This window comes from Heteronotia binoei, chromosome 21 (genome assembly GCF_032191835.1).
Source record: "Heteronotia binoei isolate CCM8104 ecotype False Entrance Well chromosome 21, APGP_CSIRO_Hbin_v1, whole genome shotgun sequence".
NCBI lineage: Eukaryota > Metazoa > Chordata > Lepidosauria > Squamata > Gekkonidae > Heteronotia > Heteronotia binoei.
In genome coordinates this window covers 144,424,576-144,447,480 of record NC_083243.1, presented here as the reverse complement: position 1 = coordinate 144,447,480, position 22,905 = coordinate 144,424,576, and the positions used below count along the sequence as shown (strand labels likewise).

General features: G+C 42.8%; 1 protein-coding gene and 2 non-coding genes across 4 annotated transcripts in view; all 3 read left to right on the top strand.

The window, feature by feature from the left end:
- IPO7 (importin 7) overlaps positions 1–22,905 on the top strand; it is a 78,693-nt gene that overhangs the window by 43,267 nt on the left and 12,521 nt on the right. For both annotated transcript variants that reach the window (XM_060263045.1, XM_060263046.1), the window contains exons 11-19: positions 4,832–4,908; positions 5,531–5,647; positions 6,434–6,523; positions 8,236–8,401; positions 8,832–8,992; positions 11,413–11,541; positions 18,818–18,884; positions 18,976–19,101; positions 19,271–19,368. In XM_060263045.1, the coding sequence (XP_060119028.1) occupies positions 4,832–4,908; positions 5,531–5,647; positions 6,434–6,523; positions 8,236–8,401; positions 8,832–8,992; positions 11,413–11,541; positions 18,818–18,884; positions 18,976–19,101; positions 19,271–19,368 (1,031 nt within the window). The remainder of the gene's footprint in view (positions 1–4,831; positions 4,909–5,530; positions 5,648–6,433; positions 6,524–8,235; positions 8,402–8,831; positions 8,993–11,412; positions 11,542–18,817; positions 18,885–18,975; positions 19,102–19,270; positions 19,369–22,905) is intronic.
- LOC132590346 (small nucleolar RNA SNORA23) lies at positions 7,944–8,124 on the top strand. The gene has a single exon (XR_009556686.1). It is a non-coding gene; the product is annotated as a small nucleolar RNA SNORA23 (small nucleolar RNA).
- On the top strand, positions 21,472–21,653 carry LOC132590347 (small nucleolar RNA SNORA23). Its single transcript, XR_009556687.1, has one exon. It is a non-coding gene; the product is annotated as a small nucleolar RNA SNORA23 (small nucleolar RNA).

The following is a 22,905-nucleotide window of genomic DNA, read 5'->3' as shown; positions in this document are numbered from 1 at the left end:
TCAACAGACCAAAACCCTGGAGACCATCTTTCCAGTGCCGTCAACGTTCTCCCAGACAACATGATTATTGGAGGAAGAAGCCTCCACAGCAGAAACAACCTTTCCAACAGAGGCCACGCTCTCAACCTGCTAAGAAGTCTGCTCAACCATCCAAGCAGTCTCTTTGACTCCCCCCCGTGTTCCATTCCACAAATGAATCCCCTCTATCGCACACATCTCCTCCCATTTTACCCAACCTGGAGTTCAGTCACCACGGACTCTTGGGTCCTCACCATAATCCGCCTCAGATACACAATCGAGTTTGTTTCACCACCTCACCACCACTACTTCACCGTTACTCCACCCTCCCCTCACCTCCAACAAGAGATTCTGGACCTTCTCCACAAGGCTGCCATAGAACCTGTTCCTCCTCAACATCGTGGGACGGGTCTCTACTCAAGATATTTCCTGGTGCCCAAGAGGGATGGGGGCAAGCGACCCATTCTGGATCTCCGGAGGCTGAACAAGCGGATAGCCTACAGGAAATTCAGAATGATCTCCCTCCAATCCATCCTTCCCCTAATTCCACGGGACTCCTGGATGGCATCCCTGGATCTCTAGGACACTTATTTCCATATGACCATCAGACCTCAGCACCGCAAATATCTTCGATTCGCCATGGGGCATCATCATCACTTCCAGTACCGGTCTCTCCCATTCGGGCTCTCCACCACACCCAGAGTGTTTATGAAGTGCATGGCAGTAGTCGCAGCTGCCCTGCGTCTCCAAAATATTCCAGTGTTCCCGTACATAGACAACTGGTTGCTTATTGCCCCTACAGCGCACCCACTGACGAGAAATCTCAAAACAACTCTCTCTCTCCTCGCCTCCCTGGGCCTTTGTGTGAATGTCACCAAATCGCACCTTACACCAACTCAGGACTTGCAGTTCATAGGTGCTCGTCTATGCACATCTCCTCATCTTGTCTTCCTTCCAGAGGATCGTGCCTGAACCATAATCTCCTTGGCTCAGCTGGTCCGACATACTCCTGTGCAGCCTGCAATCACCATACAACGTCTCCTGGGCCTCATGGCTGCAACCACGTCGGTCCTCCAATTCGCAAGACTGCGCATGCGACACCTCCAACTTTGGTTTGTTCGTGCCTACCATCCACACGTACAACCTCAGAATACTGTTCTCACCGTCCCTCAGAATGCTCTGCTCTCCCTCGTTTGGTGGACAGTACCAGACAATCTGCTTTGCGGGATGCCCTTTGTTCTCCCTCCTCCATCTGTCATTGTAACCACAGACGCCTCTAAGTGGGGATGGGGAGCCCACTTAGAGAACAAAACTGTCAGAGGGCTGTGGACTGCGTCCGAGAGGGCTATGCACATAAACTGCCTAGAACTTATTGCCGTACACAGGGCCCTTCAATCGTTATTTCCATCTGTCAGGGATCGACACGTCCAGATCACTACAGACAATATGGCCACAGTGTTCTATGTGAACAAACAGGGCGGCACCAGATCTCTCCGGTTGTGCCGCATAGCCATACTGCTCTGGGAATGGTGTATCAAAAACAACATCTTCCTGACTGCCATTCACCTCCCAGGCATAGAGAACGTTCTGGCCAACTCTCTCAGCAGAATTCGCATAGACGACCACGAATGGTCTTTCAATCCACTCTACCTGCATCGCATTTTTGTTTGCTTCAGAGCCCCCAAAATAGATGTTTTTGCTTCAAAGGACAATTCGAAATGCCCTCTCTTTTATACCAGGAGAGGCAACGATGCTTTCCTACACATCTGGAGGGGTCCTCTGCATTATCTCTTTCCACCGAACCCCCTTATAACTCGATCACTGCTCAAGATTGCTCGGGACGGCACAGACTGCATTCTGATAGTGCCATGGTGGCCACAGCAACCGTGGTTCACAAGACTTCTTCAGATGTCCTGCCACACTTATCGTCGTCTCCCCCTGGCAGACGATCTCCTGACCCAAGCTCATGGCCAGGTGCTGCACCACAACCTTCAAGTTCTGGCCCTCACAGCTTGGAGAATTCGACCACATCCCTATCTTCAAGAGTGGAGGAGGTTATACTGAATGCAAGAAAACCTTCCACTAGGCGCTCTTACCAGTGCAAGTGGAAGCGCTTCTGTTCTTTTGCATCATCCCACCGCCTCCATCCAGAGTCAGTACCCCTGCCTTCAATTCTGGAATACCTACTGTCCTTGCAAGTGTCAGGCCTCAGCTACTCCTCTTTAAAGGTTCACCTTTCAGCCATTTCTGTTTTCCATGAACCTATTGATGGCCAAACTGTCTTCTCTCATAGACTGTCCAAATCATTCCTAAAGGGCATGTTGCACCTTCACCCTCCTACCAAACCGTTTGTACCAGTTTGGAGTTTGTCGTTAGTGCTCTCACATCTTATGAGACCCCCGTTTGAACCCCTGGCCACTGTGGACCTCAGTTTGCTGTCTTGGAAAACTGCCTTATTGGTTGCTCTCACTTCAGGCAAACGGGCCAGTGACCTGTGTGCCTTTCGTTCTGACTCTCCTTATACAGTCTTTCATAAGGACAAGGTGGTCTTAAGACTGGACCCTTCCTTCTTACCCAAGGTCGTGTCACAATTTCATTTGTCAACCTCCACTTCGTTGCCCACGTTTTATCCTGATCCTAAGGACCCTGGGCAGAGAGCTCTACACGCCCTCGACGTTAGAAGAGCATTGTCCTTTTACCTCTCTCGTACACAACCGTTCCGTAAGGACCCTAACTTGTTTGTGGCCTACGGCAATCCTCACAGAGAACACAAAATTTCTACCCAAAGACTATCTAAGTGGGTATCCAGTGCAATTAGGTTGTGTTACGTTGCTAAGCAACCTTTACCCGAAGGCCTTAAGGCTCACTCTACCAGAGCGGTCTCGACATCTTCGGCCTTCCTGCACGGCGTCTCTCTAGAGGACATCTGCGCTGCTGCATCGTTGTCCTCACCGTCCACATTCGTCTCCCATTATGCCTTGGACGTTCGTGCGAGACGAGACGCCTCCTTCGGCCAAGCGGTCCTCAGATCCATCTTCCATTGAAGTGACTGGTGAGTGCATCCGCTTCTTTCTACCATTTACATGCTGTGACTAACACTTCCTTTTTCTTGCCAGCACTCACCTCCGTGACCTTTTAGCTGGCTAGTCACTCATGTGTGGGACTGCACAGAGACCACGAAGAAGATAAACAGGTTGCTTACCTGTAACTGATGGTCTTCGAGTGGTCATCTGTGCAGTCACACACGCCCACCCAGCCTTCCCCGCTGCTGGCTTCCTCTGCCTAATGTTTACCTCTGTAGAGTGTCAGTGGCGGCTGGAAGAAACTGAGTGGGAATGGCGCCTCCCCCTCGCTTCAGGCATGCGCAGTCCATGCCTGCTCCCCAGAGCGAGTGGGAAGCGTACCAAAAAGCGCTCTAGGCGAGCTATTAGAGACTCCGAGGTACGGATCCGTTGCCTGCGGCAAGACCCATGTGTGTGACTACACAGATGACCACTCGAAGATCATCAGTTACAGGTAAGCAACCTGTTTTTGCCTTGCCAGAACGCCCCCCCCCCCACACTTGTTTCTGAACACCTCTCCCCAGTTAGGGTTGTGTCAATTGAACTCAGGGCTCTGAGCCACCTGTCCTTCTGCTCACACCAGAGGGACTTAGCTACTGAGCTTCTTGGCTGAGGACCCACACCCTCCCTCACTTGGATTTGTGAACACAACTTCCTGGCTGGGGTGGTGTTCAGTGGACTCAGAACTCCGAGTCACCTGTCGTTCTTCTCATACTGAGCAAAGGGGTTCAGCTACTGGTCTCCTTGACTGAGGACCCACACTCTCTCTCATTGGGATTTGTGAACACCACTCCCGGGCCTGAGAAGGGTTGGCCACCCCCAGAATCCATGTTCACCTCCCAGACACGAGGAGGAGCGTGATGGGCCACCCCCCAAAACCCTGTCACCAGGGATATGCAGGCAGGTGACAGTCTCCCCTGGCTACCCCCTCCAACACCCATGTTACCCTGTGGAGAAGGTTTGTCTGTCTGCACCAACAGTGTCTAAGATGAGGATGCGGGCAGTACTCAGCCCCCCCACCAAAAAAGTCAGTCCTCACCAAACTTGGAGGACAGGTAGAAGGGCATTCCAGGAAGGTCTTCTGTGGGTTTGTTTGTTCTAGTTTGCATGAGGTCCATTTGACACACTCCTGAATCTGCAGCTGTAATTTCCCCAGAGGACACTTGCTCTGGAAGGTTGTAGCTCGCCCCCCCAAATCCAGTCCTCACCCGACTTGGAGGGCAGGTAGAGAAGAGTCAGCTGGAGATTCCCTGCAAGTTTGGTGTCTCTAGCCCACAGCAAGGCTGTTCTGCTGCATCACGAACCTCGTGAAATGAACTGGTTCAGTAAATGTGAAGGTTTGTGGCACCCCATGAACGGAAGCAAACCTCCATTTTCCTGGTTCCTGTCCATCCTTAAAAGAGTACTGCCAAAACAGTAGAAATAGAATTAGTTTTAGGAAGTTCTATAGGCAGGTTTTTCCTCCTTCCAGTAGGACAACAGTTATTTTTCCTGTTCGTTTATTTTCCTCTGAAGTTTCCTGGAAAAATAATCAGTTGGAGATGGTGTTGCAATAATCAATGGGTCATTTACTTTATAGGCTGCCTTTCTCACAGAAACCTGTAATGTATTTTTAAAGCACATTATATGAGTACAAATTAAAAATTCCTATAGTAACAAAAATTGGGGAAGGGAGATTGAATTGGTTATGAAGTCTGAATCAATTTATTTTCCATTAGACAAACATTTAGACTATATAATGTGTTTGACAGATGTGTTTGAAGACTTCATCTCCCCCACGACCGCTGCTCAAACATTGTTGTCTACAGCGTGTGGTAAAAGAAAAGAGGTATTTTTAATAATTAATTACTTGTGATCTAGAAATAATAGTTGTTCTTCTTGTTCTATGTGTAAAGTTATATATAGGATTAGTTCTGTATTTATTTGTATAACTTCAATTAGCAATATAAAAATAAGTTTCTAGATTCTGTACATTTTCAAGTTAGTACTTAGGTAACAGTTTGTAGTTCATAGAGCCTTCCTTGATTCTGCTTTCTGGCATTCACTGTAATGTTCATGATTTTAATGTAAGAATACTAAAGTCATATTTATTTATTTCAGTTATACATTGCCTTACTCCCCAGTGAGGACCCAAAGTAGCTTGCATAATTCTTCCCTTCTCTAGTTTATCCTCACGATAACTTTGTGAAGGTAGATTACATTTAGTGTATGTGACTGACATAAGGTCACTCAGCAAACTTCCCTACCCAAGAGGGGACTCAAATCTGAGTCAACCAGATCCTAGCCTGACACCCTCACCATTGCACACAGTGACTCTCCAGTGTGGCTGACAGAGTATAATATTTTAAAATTAGGAAAAAAATAAGATCAAAACTGATATCACTTTGTACACTTTGTAATATTGAGATTATTCTCTGAAATATAAACAATCTCTCTTAATCTCCCACTAGGTTCTACAAAAGACTATGGGCTTTTGTTACCAGATCCTCACAGAACCAAATGCTGATCCTCGTAAAAAAGATGGTACTCTGCATATGATTGGCTCTTTGGCTGAAACACTCTTGAAAGTAAGCATTCTTGGAGCAGATCTTTTGATTATCTTACCCTTTTCTTCTCTATCCCAACTACTAATAAAACTGTATCCAGACATGCACTTCTTAATGACAGTGAGTACAGCTGATTCTCATCTTATGGCAATATCTGTTTTACTGCACAATTTCAAGTGTCCCATTATTTAGTCTACTATATTGTCTGGAGGTGTTACTAAGAGAACAGACTTTATGAATTCCCAGACAAAAGATTTATGCGTTGGTAAGGATGATGGAGTGAGATCACTTTCTCACATAATGCTATAATGCTTTATCTTGTCCAGTACCAACATGAAATTATACAAGGTCCATGTATGTCCTCATAGGCTCTGGGGGGGGGGGGGGTTCTCTATTTTGGCACCAGATATTTTAGAAGCTGAAAGCAGTAAGAAACCGCTTCTTACTCTTTCCAAAGCCTGATGTTGAAGGGTCCACATCCTCAGCATGCCAATAAACTAGAAAGGATTCAGTGCAGAGGAGAGTGTTCAACCAGGGAAGAGGGTCAATAAGAATTACTGGTGCTTTTCTTTGTTTTGGTCACCAGATGTTTGTATCTGAGAATCCTAGTATCTGAGAATCAGTAAGGTCAGTTTATTGACTTCAGTTTAACTAGCATATAATCCCATTTGAAAACTATCTGTATAGCAGAGTTTAAGTCTTACTTCCTTAATAGGGTTGGGGATTGGAAAGAATTCCTATCTGACTAGCTAGTTTTATTTGTGCAAGGTAAGAAAAATCTGACCTGTTGTCTTAATGTTCCAACAGAAAAAAATATACAAAGATCAGATGGAATATATGCTGCAGAATCATGTGTTTCCTCTTTTCAGCAGTGAACTAGGCTACATGAGAGCACGGGTAAGAGCAAAGTTGTTTTTCTGGCTCAGCCTCCCCATCTCTTTTCCCAGTGCTGCTTCCTCTGTGAAGCTACGTTGCCAAAATGCAGACTATGCATATACTGCTTCCTTCACAGGATTAACCGTACAATTACAGAGTTGGAAGGGGCTATACAGGCCATCTAGTCTAAACCCCTGCTCAATGCAGGATCAGCCTAGAGTGTCCCTTACAAGAGCTTATCCAGCTGCTGCTTAAAGACTGCAGTGAGAGGAGCTCGCCACTTCCCTAGGTAGATGATTCCACCATTGAACAACTCTTATTGTAAAAGTTTTTCCTAATATCCAGCTGGTTTCTTCCCGCTCTTAACTTAAACCCATTATTATGAGTCCTCTCCTCTGCTGCCAACAGGAACAGCTCCCTGCTCTCCTCTGAGTGTCAGCCCTTCAAATATCTAAGAGAGCAATCATGTCCCCCCCTCAACCTCCACTTCTCCAGGCTGAACATTCTTAAGTCCCTCAGCCTTTCCTCTTAGGGCTTGGTCTCCAGGCCCCTGATCATCATCATCACTCTCCTCTGCACCTGCTCCATTCTGTCCACATCCTTTTTGTAGTGAGGTCTCCAGAACTGCACACAATACTCCAGGTGTGGCCTGACCAATGCAGTGTACAACAGGACTATAACATAACATCTTGTGATTTGGATGTTATGCTTCTGTTGATACACCCCAAGATGACATTAGCCTTTTTTGTCACTGCATCACACTGGCTGCTCATATTTAACTTATGGTCTACCCATACCCCAAGATCTTGTTCACATGCACTGCTACCAGAAGTGTATCCCCCCATCCAGTATGTGTGTTCCTGTGTAAATTGCTGAATATGTTATAGGTGGCAAGTGATTACTTTGAAGGCATGTGGGGTGAAGCCAGGGTTCTTGTAATAGGCAGGAAATAACATCCTTGGGATGGATCAGTGGTCCCTTCCCTTCTTTAGGTTCCCATTATTTTCAGAAGTCCAGATAAAAAGTGACTTAAGGGCTGGGTAAGGCCAAAATTTTATAGGCAGTGTAACCCCCTGACACTTTGAGTATTTTAACTTTTTTCCTCAGTTTGTCTTTTATAACTTAATTATATTAACAAATTTTTCTGTAACACAGTGAACTGGAAGTGACTTTAGCTATCATCATCTAAAAGAAAAAGTACATTTCTGTCTCTGAGGATGGGGAAAGATTAGTGGATTTTCAATTACAGTAAGGTGAATTTTGGTTAAACATTAGTAACAAATCTCTATCTGTAAGACCAGTTTGGCAGGGAAACCATGTAAGAGATGAAAATTGGTGGTTTTCTGTACAATTTGAATCCCCAAATGATACTTTATTTAAGTGACTATTATGCAGTTGGTCATACAGCTGACATCTTCCCTTTAGGATGAAATAAATGGCTGCAGTCATGTGTGCATAGTTTCTAATCTATGTCTAGTAATACAGTCCATCTGTGTTCTGCATTTAGACTGTATTGCTCACATACAACCTGTGGCCAAAGAGCAACTTGAGATCATAGTACTGGTCTAGTGCTGTTGAAAGACAAGCTTACCACTGACCAGCCTCCAAACTCTCAAACAAATTTTGGGAAAAGAAAATCTACCATTTCCATGCAGTTCAAACACTGATGTTTTGATTCATGCTTTGTTGTGTGGGTTTAGTAATCCCCTAAAGTTATTTACTGTATTTTCCAGGCTTGCTGGGTTCTTCACTATTTCTGTAAAGTTAAGTTTAAGAGTGATCAGAATCTGCAGACAGCCCTTGAGTTGACAAGAAGATGCCTGATTGATGACAGAGAAATGCCTGTGAAGGTGGAAGCTGCTATAGCACTACAGGTTTTGATTAGCAATCAACAGAGAGGTACTTCATCTTGCTCTGAATTACCAAGGGACCTCAGATCTAGTGAAATATAAAGAGTCTAAATCAGGTCTAAGTCTAAAATAATGTACCTGCTGTAGTTCCATTGCTGCAACATGTAGCTAATTCTTCCCTCTATATTATAGTACCCAGAAATTAGTGACACAAGATCTTGTGGAGAGATGTGGAAAGGGTTTAAGGGTGGCTGTTGCCTTCTGAAACAAAAAGGCAGGGACGTACAGTGACACAATAAAGATTCCAGTGGGTATGTGGTTAAAAATATATATATATAGTTCAAGGTCAATAGAAAGATTTTGGATTAACTGAATTTAGCTTGAAACAGCCTTTTCAAAATGTGGTTTTCAAAATATGTTGAAACTTAAACAATGTATTGTTTTGCTATGATTAAGTGTTTTTGTTTCTTGCTTTCCAGCTAAAGAATATATTACTCCATTCATTAGACCTGTCATGCAGGCTCTTCTTCATATTATTAGAGAGACTGAGAATGATGATCTTACCAACGTAATTCAGAAAATGATTTGTGAATATAGTGAAGAGGTTACTCCTATAGCAGTAGAAATGACCCAGCATTTGGTACGTTTACCACAAAATTTTAGCTTTTTCATTGCCTTCTGGTCTCAATATCCTGATGACATGTTCAAGTAGCATTTAATCAGGTTGTTTTGGTACATTAATGGTTAATATGTACACAGTATTCTGTTACGAGTGCAGCAGTTTTGTGCGCTAATGATAGCACTTAGTATTTTTCTGCTCCAATAGTTTCAAAGTGGGTATTGTTTTGGCTAACAATATATTTTGTGTAGTGCGGTAGAAATAGGACTTTAATTTGATTTGACTTGGGAGGTAATGACACATTGTTCATAGTCATATCCCTGACATCCAGTTGTGATGCACACACCATCAGTGTCAAGAGCTGAGTCCCCAGCCTAATTTAAGAGACTCAACAGCCAGAGATCCAAGTAAGTTGATCCAGAGATTCCTTTATTGCCACCAGTGACAGGAGGAAAAGCAACACTCCCTCTCTGTACCAATATCCTTCCTGCGTTTTTCCTCAGCTTTCCTTTACAAAACATAGCATATTTATACAATTTTGATAACAAAGCAGGTCTAGTTGATTGGTTACAAAGTTCTCGCTTTTGGCCTTTTAGCTCAGTTTATTGGCTTAAAGAAACCAGTCTCTTTCAGGATGAGATGATTCCTTGGGGATTTCTTTGATCTGTACTCCCAGTCTCCTGCTTTCCTGGCATCTAGCATCTGGATGGAACTCTGTGGTTAGGTGTTCCTCTAAGAATGTACAGATGGCCAAGGGATGTTGTTTTTAGATTTTGGACTTGATTCTAGAAAACGTGTCAGTAAGCAGAATCTCTACTGCGTGGGGGTCATTTTGTACTCCAAGCCGGGCTTTAACTTGGTGGTAGGAGAATTGTTTACTTTCTCCTAGAAGATGTTTACAAAACATACTCTGATAACATATTCTTGCTAGAGAAAAATGGCTTCCTTTTGATATCCAATGTGCTTTGCAAAGATTCTAATAAGCTATATTTTTCTTTGTTCCCAAAATCACTAGGCCTAAAGGTGCTATTTTGAAAGGTGCTATTTTGTATATTTTAAGACAGGTTCTGTGATCAGAATTAGTGCAAATATGTTCTATGATTAGAGTTAGTGCAGATCTATCTGGCACTCTGCGCATGTTCTAGTGCAAATCTGAATCTACATTCTACAGTCGTGTACATCAAATTCTGTTATGTGTACATTTTTTTTAAATGCCTGGTACTATGTAGGTGAATGCTTTTTGTTGTAATGACTTAGCTCAGGGGTGTCAAATGTCTGGCCTGTCCAGGACTTGAATTGGACTGCAGCTCTTTTCTCCCCCCTCCTTCCCCTCCTGTCCTCACCCTTTGAAGCTCCAAGGCTGCCAGAGTTCCCAGCTCCTTCTGCCTTGTCTTTGCCTGATCACAGGAAGCTTTTCTGGGCTTGCAAAGCTGCAAAGAAAATGCAAAATGGATTTTCCATTGAAGTCTTTGTGCCCAGATAGATAGTCTGTCTGGACCCAGAGACTTTAGTGGAAAATTCATTCCACATTTTCTTTGCAAGTTTGTGCTGCAATGTGTTTCAGTGGAGTGGAGCTCAGTTTCACTTTCCAGCTTTCCTATGGCCGTTGAAGCTGTTGCTTCCTGGTGTTGTGTCCTTGCAAAGAAAGGGTTGACGTTTTGAGCCAGCTTGTGTCTGCTGAATTGTGCCTAGTGAGGAGAAGTTTGTAATGCCCAGTCATTTCATGTTTTCCCAGTCTCAGAGCATTTTATATTTTTAGTTTCTGCTGTGATCCTTGTGTTTTTTCTTGATGTTTTATTTTAAAAATTGTATTGCCAAATCCAACTATTCCCACACCTTTCTATTTTAAACAAAATTTTGCAAGAGTTTTATGCATGCTTGTATTTTAAGTAAAACAATATATTTAATTGTGTTTGTGTCCTTTATTAAGTTTATATCTCTACTACCTGGCATTACATTTTATGACATGCGTGGGCTGGCCCCACAAAGTCCCATTTATGTCAGATCTGTCCCTTGAAACAAATAAGTTTGATACTCCTGACTTAGCTTAATTAAAGCTTTCTTTTAAAAATTAGAATTTATTTGTTACTGTTTCAGCATTTTTAGGAAGCAGATTTTTGGCTCTCTTCGTCTCTCCCCCCCCCCCCCACAGCACCCTCAGTGTTGTCAGTTACTGATTGCATTTTTTCAGGTGGAGAATTGAAATGGTGTTTTTGTCCTAGACCATCTGCAAAGTCCTTAATTTACTAGGAATTACACAGGCTTAAAAAATGAAATAAGCCCATAATTCTTATGTTGGTAATATCTCCAAAAAATCCCCTTCCCCAAAACCAGTAATGTTTATTTGTAATATGGTCTTGAAAACTGGGCCAGTTTTCTTCACTCTATATTTCTTTGACCTTTATTGAGCATAACAGATACTTTATTCTTCCTGTGTGTAGGCAATGACGTTTAACCAAGTGATTCAAACAGGACCAGATGAAGAAGGTAGTGATGATAAAGCAGTAACAGCAATGGGCATCTTGAATACCATTGATACACTTCTCAGTGTAGTTGAAGATCACAAAGAGGTAAAGTCTTTTTGTTTGCCTTAAGTGCTTAATTACAAGAAATTCTATAGGAAGCCAACATATATAAAGCATAAGTACCATTGGGTTCATTCAACAAATTATTCTTCGAAGAAGCTGGTTGTTTAATTGTGAACCATAATAATAATTTAACTATATACATTACCCTGGTGTTTGAATGTGCCGAAAAGTTGTAATCTGACATGTCTAAGTATGTAGAAATCAAGGACATGCAACATTTTTTGGCATATAGGACTGGACAGCTATGTTTTCCATTGTTGTTGACACTGTAATGTGCTATGACCCTGCCTTGAATGTTTATCTAGACCAGGAGTGTCAAACATGCGGCCTGAGGGCCAAATCAAACTCATGGAGGGCTCCTATGAGGCCCTCAAACAAGTTTGCTTCCTTCTCCCTCTCTCTTGCTTCCTTCTGCATCATAACGTGCTTTGAAAGGCTTGTTTAATCGCACAGGAGCTACAGAGCAAAGCCTCTAGTTTCTCCATTGGCTGAGGGTCTTTCCTTGGGGAGGAAGGGGGGAGGGAGAGCTTGCTTTGCCAGGCTCTCTGTCGCATAGCACAGCTACTAAGCCAAGCCTTTGAGGCTCCTCCCGTTCCTCATCCCCTGAGGAGGAAGGAAAAGAGCCAGCGCTTCTTTTGTCCTGTTCCCTGGATCTCACAAGAGAGATACAAAGAAAGCTTCATTTCGGACATATAAACTTCATTTATAAAGTTTATATGTCCGCTACCTGGCATTACATTTTATGACTCACATGGCCCGGCCTAACAAGGTCTCATTTATGTCAGATCTGGCCCTCATAACAAATGAGTTTGACACCCCTAATCTAGACAATGCATGCTGGCTGCAGTTTCTGAACCAGGCATGCAGATTACCCTGGTCTTATCACAATGTTATTTCTCTTGTAGTCCTGATTATTGAAACACCAGCTGTCAAGAGCTCCTCTTTTACAAAGCTTTATTTTCAGTATGAGATATCAGTTTTAACATCTGATGAAAGGGTCATTTCTAAAAGCATTCTCCGCCCCCCCCCCCCCCCCCGGGTATGGTATCCTGAGATCCTTATTCTCCATTAAGGAAGAGGAGCAATCAGAACATGCAAGATTTCTCTTGTGTTCCTGTAAGTTCATTGTATAACTCACTTGTTCTCTGGGCTTCTCCAGGTGAACCACCTTAGCTCTACCATAACAAATGTGGTTACTAAGAGCCAGGAGCTTCTTGCACTGAACACATCCCCACATCTTTTGTCTATTATTCAGTCATACATGTAATGCCCATTGCAAAATACTGAATAGTCCCTGCAGTCCTGCTGTCTTTCTGGCTTCACAAGTGCTTTTAACATCAAAATGTTCTCAAAAAGTTAAGACATATGAAGTCAGGTTAATTTTGCTTTAAATTAAAACTTTAAAACTACCCTTGAGGTGAATTAGCTACCATGGTTGTACTTTTGGGGGCAGAACGCAGAGCAAAGTGGATTTCTTTGGACATAGTTGTCTGAACAGTAGAACACATTGTCCCTAAAGTATAGCCAGTTACCACTTACAGTTTACTTTCTATAAACTGAAAAGCACTTTGGGTGAAAACCCATCCCAGAAATCTATACTTTTTACCATCAGGGTAATTTTGCTGTTCTATGAGTTTATCTGAGGAACCATGTTTGAGTTCTCTGGGGAGACACTGTTCTTCTCGAAAACCTGGAGAATATTTACCTTGAGGTACAAAAAACTTAGAAGTTAATGCTAGATGTTTTCCTTTTAAAATCATAGAAGTAGTTACTTGTCTAATATCTTAGGCAACTACAGAGGTTATACAATGAAAACAGAAGGTTTTTGCATTTTTTAAAAAAGCTATAGCTTTGTAAAGGTATGAGTGTGAGTTACTAGTGTGCATTATTCAATGTGCAAAATGGATGAATCTATAGAAAAAGAACATTCTGCCTCTTATTAAAGTATGTTTTCAAGCTCTGGATTTGTAGTAATTTCAAACACCTCTGATGGCAAATAACCTCTGGCACATGCACGAAAAAGATTGTGGGACTTTTAAAATACTAGATACTTGCATTAGAAATATACCCCAGTGCATTATGTGTAAGTTTTTTTGCAGGTTAATTTAAAGCTCACTGGTGGTAGGCGGAGCTTTTATGTCTTTGGCTGCTTCACATTGAGACCAGAGTTTATTAGGTGTTGTCAGTAAGCTCATACCTTGACTCTTGGTTACTTATAAAAGTAGTTCCTTTATAATCTACCTATAAATAAATATATGTGGTTGCATCTCATACCATTTATTGCACTTGAGCAACTGTGGTAGAATGGTCTAGATTCAAAAAAAGCATTGAGGGGCTCTCCAGCAGTCAGAAAGGTATTTATCCCTGCCGGATCTCTACTTCTGTTGAATGCAAGCCTCTGCAGATATGACTAAGATAACAGCTAGTGGAAATTAAAGGCCAGTTTAAACAAATATTGCTTACATGTTTCAAGGCTGATTTTTTTTTCCAGGCACATAGACTCTGTTGTTTTGCAGATAGAAAAGGCACACACAAATGCTGAGGCTGGGTGTCACTACACAGACAATCAGATTTCCACACATTTATTTTTGATAGAGCCAGGGGATTTCACAATTGTGATTTGTGCTTTCAGGCTTTTCAGTCTAGTAAATGTATTCAGCAAAATGAGTGAAAGCCCTTTGTTGAAGATGTATAAACGGACAGTTTTCACAGTGGAAGGTGGTAAGCAATGGAGAACTGCAGGGCCCAGTTACTAGGTCTGGTAATTTTTAACTTGTTCAGTAATGACTTGGAGTTGGGAGTAAGTAGTAAACTGGCTATGTTTACAGATATTAAGTTCATGGTGGTGAGAACCAGGGAGGACTGTGAGGCACTCTAAAGGGATGTGTCGAGGCTGGGTGAGTGGGCATCAACATGGCAAATGAAGTTCAATGTGGGCAAGTGCAAAGTAATGCACATTGAAGCTCAGAATCCTAACTGTAATTACACATTAATGGTGTCTGAACTGGTAGGAACTGTCCAGGAGAGAGATCTTAGAATTGTGGTAGATTATTCACTGAAGAGGTGTGTGACTGCAGTAAAAAAAAGGCAACTGCTATGCTGGTGTTGCCCAAGGGAAGGTCTCCTAATTAATACAGGAAATTAGCTGAAACAAGACAAGCGAGAGGGGGTAACGAGATCTCTACCAATGTATGTTAGGTTTTTCCAGAGAACTTTCAAACCAGACAGATGTTCAACTGGTAAGGTTTTTATTGAAAAATAATACAAAAGTAAAATATACACACAGAAAGATACACATACACTCAGTGCTAACTAAGGTGGAAAGGCTAACTAAGGCTAACAAGGAGGAAAGGTGGGGGGGGGAGATAGATTTTTTGGGAGGGGCTATATTTTGGAAGAGCCTGTATTTACCATTCTGAAAGAACCAGGTCCACAGAGAAGGCATCAAAAACAACCAGCGTTTCTCAGAAGAGAGGTGAGAAATTCACAAAGTGGGGATGCTCTTTAGCGCTGAGAATACACACAAACAGCTCTGAAACTGAGTGCTGGCATTTATAGGAAAAGTGTTCCCTGAGGTGATGCTTAGATGATTGCCTCCATGCTTTGCTTGATTTGTCCTGTGAGGACTTTGATGAGATGTCCTGAAAAGTGTATATAGTTATGTATAACTGTACCTGAGAAGCAAATGGCTGATCTATGACTCGGGAGTTGTTGGATGAGAGAGGATATTGGGTTTGTGAATGGAGTTAAATGGTTGTAAATTAGAAGAAGAGAAGAAGAGATTGGATTTATACCCTGCCCTTCACTTGGAGTCTCCAAGTGACTTACAACCTCATTTCTCTTCCTCTCCCCACAACAGACACCTTGTTGAGGTAGGTGGGGCTGAGAGAGATCTTTTGAGAACTCTTCTTGAGGCATCAGCTCTTTCAAGAACTGACTGACCAAGGTCACTCAGCAGGTTAATGTGGAAGAGTGGGGAATCAAACCTAATTATCCCAGGTTACAGTCTGTGCACTTAACCACTACATCAAACTGGTTCTTATTAGGATAAAAGAGCAGGAAGGAAGCCTCCAATGAGATGAATTTGGATTAAGCATTATTACTACTACTACTACTACCAGTACTACTACTACTTTCGGTTAATAAAGTGCTCAGTCTCTGAGAACATAAAATATAATGTTCATAACAGTATTAAAATTACAAGTTAAGTTTTAAAATACTTGCTATATTCATAAAACAATGTCCAGATGGCACATAAATTTATCCTGATTCTGTTCTGGACTGTGTCTCTTTGCAGGCAGGGGAAGGAGGAGATGGTCGAAAAGATGGAAGAGAGAAAGGGGGGGGGTGCCTGTCAGAAAAAAAACATTACTGTCCTCAACCAAGTGGAACATCTCTGTCTTGCAGGCCCTGCAGAATTGCCGCAGGGCCTTGGTATCATGTGGCAGAGTGTTCCACTGTGTCAGAGCTAGGACTGAGAAGTCTTTAGCACCAGGAACCACCAGCAGATTGTTTTTAGCAGAGTGTAATGCTCTTTGGGGGACATACCAGAGGGAGTTGTCCCAAAGATGCACAGGTCATTACCATAGCCTTGAACCCAGGCCCATAGCTATGGGGCCCACAGGGTCCCGGCCCCACCTATTTACCTTCAAAGCAAAAGTTCCCAGCCCCACTAAACACAGTTCCCCATTGCCCCCCAAGTCCCCTGGATAGTCTCAGCTGGCTGGGGCAGTTTCTACAGTGGGCCTTGGCTGAAGCTGAGAAGCCACATCTCCAACACCAGGAATGAGGGGGTTGAGGGCAGTGCCAGGAATGCTCTGCTTGGGGTGGAGGGGAGGCGACTGGCTGCCTTGCCCACCTGCCAGCCCTTGTACAGTTCCTCCGTCTCCTTGGCCAGCAGTTGTCACTTCTGGCTGCCTGGGGCGCCATGGCACACTTCTTCCCCACAGTGGCCCCCATGTTCCCAGCTAGTCTCAGACACAGGACTGAGTGGCGCCACCTGTACATGGCTTCCCAGACTGCTGTTGCCTTTTAAGTGGGAGGAGGATGTGCCATAGGGTTGGTAGCTACAGCTGCTGCACTCACCATCAACCTGATGACCCGGGTGTCCTTGGGGGCCTGCCCAATGTCTTGGCCCCTGCTGCGCACCACTGTGGCAGATGCCGTGAATGTGGTTGCTTGCTCCTCTTCCCCAGACTTGAGAAAGAGCCTTATTTGGAAAAGTGCTACCTTGACTGACTGCATTTCTTATCCCCCCCTCAAAAAAAAGTCTGTTTCTTGTACTCCTCTCCTTGCCTTTTGCACCAGCCTTATAGCCTCTGGTTGCAGCCTCGCTCACCTCAAGGTGGCCTTCCCTCCTCCCAGCAAAAATCCTGGTTATGTGCCCCACCATACTTCTGGCTACAGCCCTGCTTGAGCCTAACTTGGTACTCCAGTAGGAGCCAGTGCAGCTGGTGCAGGACAGGTTGAATGTGTGCCATCATTGGTGTTCCCTTCAGGACTTGCACCACTGCATTCTGGATCATTTGGAGTTTCTTGGTCAGTTTCAGGGGCAGGCCAGCATACAGTGAGTTAAAGTAGTCTAACCTGGAGGTTGACCATTGTATGGATAACTGTGGCTATATCAGGGTGCAACAGGTAGAGGGGCTAGTTGCCATGCTTGGTGTAAATGAAAAAATGCCAGCCTGGCGACATTCATGACCTGTGCCTCCATCAATATGGAGGTTCCTTGAAAAATCCTTTGTGCCACAGTTTGCATCTCCATGTGGGGTCTGTTAGTTAGCCTTCCACTTGATTTCTCATCTTTCAAAAACAGTATTTCCCCAGGCTTGTCTCTGGTTTGACTCCCCATTTTTGTGTGACATTTCTTGTCTGTGCTTACACTTTTGCTGGTGTCCATTTTGGGTGACATTTCAGGCCAGGCAGTGTCATTTTGGAGGTGATCTGACCCTTCTGTGGGAGGAGGGGGTCTGACTGCTAACAGTTATTAGGTAGGGGATTGAACCCAAATCACCCAGTATCAATGGCCTCATTTGGAATACTGTGTACAGTTCTGGTAATCGTACTTTAATAAGATATTATAGCATTGGAAAAGGTTCAGAAAAAAGCAACTAAAATGATTAAGGGGATGGAACACTTTTCCTATGGAGACAGGTTAAAGAGGTTAGGGCTTTTTAACTTGAGAAACGATGATGGAGGGGGGACATGATAGAGGTTTACAAGATTATGCATGGGATAGAGAAGGTAGAGAAGTACTTTTCTCCCTTTCTCACAATACAAGAACTCATGGGCACTCAAAGAAATTAATGAGCAGCAGACTTAGAACAGATACACGGAAGTACTTCTTTACCCAAAGAGTAATTAACATGTGAAATTCACAGCTGTAAGAAGTGGTGGTGGCTACAAGTGTAAACAACTTTAAGAGGGGATTGGATAAACATATGGAGCGGAGGTCCATCAGTGACTATTAGGCATAAGTTACAGAAAGAACATTATGTCTGGCTATAGATGGAACACTGTATCTGGGGGAGTGATGCTCTGTATTCCTGGTGCTTGGTGGGCAATGGTAGAAGGGCTTCTGGAGTTGGTGGACCTTCTTATGGCACCTGGGTTTTGGCTACTGTGTGTAGAGTGTTGGACTGGATGGGCCATTGGCCTGATACAACATGGTTTCTTTTGTGTTCTTAAGTTTCTGTCATAGAGCCAAATGTTTGATGATAACCTGATATGCTTAACCATTCAGTAGACAAAAATTTGTTAAAGTATGAATTTGCTGAAAACATGAAGTTACCTTTGTTCAGAGCTTATAAAGAAATTCTATCATGTGATGAACACTTCCAGGAATATCCTTGTCATTGTCTAAGTAGAATTTATTCTGCTGCCAATTTGTTTGGTGGATCAAGGCAATCATATTCCAATTATTTATTTAAAATTCACGGTAAGTGATAGGGGTTCTTTATAGTTTCCTGTCCAAACTAAACAAAGGCACCAGGGAAAGGAGAGAGTTTGTTGTGTCTATGTGTCTCCTCCCTTCCACACCAGTATTTTATAATCATGTCATATCCCGCTTTCTGAAGACTTTGATCTACCCCTTGTCAACAATTTGTAGATGGAGCAGAAAAGCAGGTTTATGGAAACATCTGAGCTGTGCAGAGTCTTTGGACTTTTTCCTAAGTATTTTTAAAATAGGGACTATTTATTTGTAAAGAAGCATTTAGTACCAGCTCTTCAGTCTGTGGTAATTTTCATTTATTTTCAGATTACCCAGCAGTTGGAAGGTATCTGCTTACAAGTAATCGGAACAGTTTTACAACAGCATGTGTTAGGTAAGAGTTGTTTCAAATATTGTGACTCTGCACATGGAACTTAAAATTTAATAAGGCGCCAGCCAACTTTATTGACATGTTTCTGTTCTAGAATTCTATGAAGAAATATTCTCATTGGCTCACAGTCTGACCTGTCAGCAGGTATCAGCACAGATGTGGCAGCTTTTGCCTCTTGTCTTTGAAGTATTTCAGCAGGATGGTTTTGATTACTTTACAGGTAAGCTTAGCTAACTGTATTATGTTAATTTAATTGAATACACAGAAGGACTGCATTGCAGGAATGAAGTACTGAATATAAACCTAAATTTGGAATGTAAAAATTAACATATGTGGTTTACATGAGGTGAAAATACATGTAACAGCTACTTATTCTTTTTTAAACACAGATATGATGCCGCTATTGCATAATTATGTAACTGTTGATACAGATACACTCCTGTCTGATACAAAATACCTAGAAATGATCTACAGTATGTGTAAAAAGGTAGGTAGATCCCTAGTTCTTGTTTCTTAAAATATGGGTATATTCTGTAGAAACCTTCCACAGTATAGATCTAAGGAAGACAAATATGTGCCTTTTTATCAGCCCATCTATCTGACATTCATGAGACAGTAAGGACCAATAACTCAACAAGCTCTAGAACAGGGTTTCCCAAACTTTTCTTTCTTGTGGCCTGATTATTTTTACACTTCTCCTTCGTGGCCCACTTAAAATTTGGGGGTGGAGCTGAAAGACAGGAATTATGTCATTTCCTGTGGTGTCAAGGGCCAAGTGATGTCACTTCCGGAGCACACTGAACCGAAACTCCGCCTTTTCCTGTGATGTCACTTCCAGGGCATTCCCGCAAACCTGCCTCTTCTTCTGAAGTAACTACATTTTCAGAAAAACCTCTCTGAAACTCATGCTGAGCCAAAATGGGGGTGGAAAGTGGGCGGTCCTCTCTTTCTGCTTCCACACCTGCATGCACCTATCTGTTGTGTGTTCCTCTCCAGTTTGCAAGCACTCCTAATGCCCATGTTCAGTTGCCTTCACCACCTACACACCCCTTCCTCAACAGCACTAGCCAGTGTATGCAGTTGGGAGTGCTGTTGCCCTTGCCATCAGGAATGACAGCACTGTGTATCACCCACACTGGGTCCTGGCAGCTGCTCTACCTCAAAATATGCTGACACATTTAGTAGGCCCTTCCTTCAACTGCTACTACTGGAACCCTGACTCAGGTTATAACCAAGCTTGCTTGGTTTCAAGAAAATCTTTCAACAGCTATTTTTCATAATTTTCTTTGGCTGAAACACTGGGAAATTGCTGTGCAAGGTAGCAGAGAATTGTACTGCAATTAATGAATTAATTTCCAGTTATATGAAGTTCATACAAGCTTTTCTGTAGTTATCCCAAAAAGGATATTTATGAGGGGCCTGCAGCTTTTTACTGGCTGTGTTTCCCATGCCTTTAAAAGCAACTTGTTGTGCAGATATTTAGCCAGTGAACTTCTTTCAGTCTTTTTAATATCTACAGGAGGAGTTTAATTTTGGTGTCAGACAGCTGTTAAAAGCAGGACCAGTAAAATGGTGCCAAGTTCATAGTACCATCACTTCCAGTGGTGTTGAGATATACTGCAGTAATTTCCAATAATCTCTTTCTGCCCCACACCTCTCACTCACTGACACAGAGATCTCATAGAAAGGCTAGCTGAGAGGTGCCAGCTTTTCATTCGCAGAGCTCCTATGTCTGCAACAACAGTATGATGAACAGAAAAGTTTCATCCAGTAAAAATGGAAGGAAAGAAAGGGAAAGAATGAAATGGAAGGAGAGGAAAAGAAGACATGAAAAGAAAGAACATAAGAGGAGCTATGTTGGATCAGGCCAGTGGACTTTCCAGTCCAAAATTCTCTCATACAGTGGGGGGAGGGAAAGCCTTTCTCACCATCAGATGACCCCAGCCAGCAACAATTCTGCCCAGGGGTAGTTTGGTAAAAAAAAATAGGTACTGGAATGTCCACTTCCTGCCACCTCCCACCTGAAAAAAACACACACACCCTTCTTTGCCACCCAGGCCTTCCGGGGAAATCTCCCCAAAAGAACATACTGCAAGGCACATGAAAGCCTAAAATCAGTTGCATGAAATTGTATGCATGTTTACTGTGTGAAGGTGGCTGATGAAAGTATGGTGGCTCTAACCAGATAAGAAAACAGTACACTATAATCTGCACTTGTGCAATGAGCTGACAGTCTCCTTGTACCTGTTTCAAAAATAAAAGGAAGTTAGACCCCATGTTAATTGGTTCATTAGAAGAGATAAAATGAATTGGTTCATTAGGGGAGCGAGAAGAGTCAGATGTGACTAGACTTCCCATGTGGTAAGCAGACATCTGATATGTTTCCCCTCATTGAAAATCGTTTCAAAAGTCTGCTGTACAGCTAGGTATGAGTCCAGTGGCACCTTAGAGATTAACAAGATGTTTGGGGTATGAGCTTTTGAGATTCATAACTCCTTTCCCTAACTCTTGAAAACTCATGCCCTGAAAAACTTGTTGATCTGTAAGGTGCTACTGGACTTGAATTTAGATGTTTCCCTCATTGCAGTGATTGCAGTTGTTTGCATAATTACTAGTCTGTGCCTGGTGGTATGGTCTATTTCCATTCTGCATTTCGATAGTAATACCCTTGTGAGCAACCTGTGGTTAGTGAGCAACTTGAGATCACAATACTGGTTTTGTGGAGTCCAAAAGTAAACTTAGTGCTGATAGCCTCCAGATTCTCAAACTCTTAGAAAAATTAAATTGTTTCCATGTGATTTGAGCACACTTGTTTATATTAATGTTTTTGATGACTGCTGAGTGGAACAGGTGTACTTTTGAATGATAATGTAGCTGCAGAAATCACCAGTTCAGGTAAAGACTTTCCATACCAATAAGCTGTTGAAGAGTTGAATATAGTAGAAGATAACAAAATCAGACCAAAGGTCCATGTAGTCTAATGTCCTGTTTCCTTCAGTGACCAGCCTGGGGTTCCCAGAAAACAGGATATATTGGCCAGTCTCCTCCCTGTTATTGCTACTGGCAACTAGTACTCAATCTGTTTTGCTGCATCTCACTTAATTGTATAGTAATAAAAATGTGAGATGTTAAATTGAATTTTGAATGATTGCATACACTGTTGAACCCATTTTTTACACACACACACACACATTTTTGCGTGAGATACTTGAGAAATCTTTTGCTTGACTTCTGAGTTTTGGCATCTTGAGATTGGTGGGGTCCGCGGAGCTCGCTCTCGGGAGCCCCCAAACCGGGCAGTAGGAGGGGTGCCACAGCTGTGACATCTCAAGAGAGACCCTGGTGGGGTCTTCTGACAGCAAGGGGCTCTACAGGAGCCAGGGAAACAGTGGCGGCTGGTTCCTGTTCCTCCTGTCTGCCCCGATGCTCCGCCATCGTGGCCGCCATAATGGCAGCAAGAGATGAACGCCCGACTGTTTTCTTCTTTTAACAAGCTTCTATCACATCATATTTCTGCCTTAATCATCTAAATACTATCATGCAAGTAAGTATTTCTTTTTTACTACTACCAATTAATGGATCTTTTGTTAGAACGCCAATTGGGACTGTTCAAAAAAAAGGGGGAAGAGGAGGATATCCCCCAATTTTTTCTCCCAAGGGAGGCTTCAAAAAGACAAACTTAATAACTTTCAGTAATTTAAGTTAGACTGAACATGGATATTCAAATGGATTTGGCTTACAATTAAACAAGCTATAATGAGCATTATTTTATTTCAATATGGTCTGACTAAAAGTCAGATATATCTTTAAGAGAAATGCTTTTGATACCGGACTGGGACTGAAATGATTACAACCGGACTGTAAGAGAAAAGCACAAGGCTGGAGGAGATTTAGAAAGAGACTATCTGGGACTTGGAGTTGCTTTTTAACTTTGATTATCAGACTGAGTTATACTGTGGAGAAGATGGCGAATCAACCTGAAACGTTTGATAAAGATGATAATATAGTTGCCATATCCTCAAAG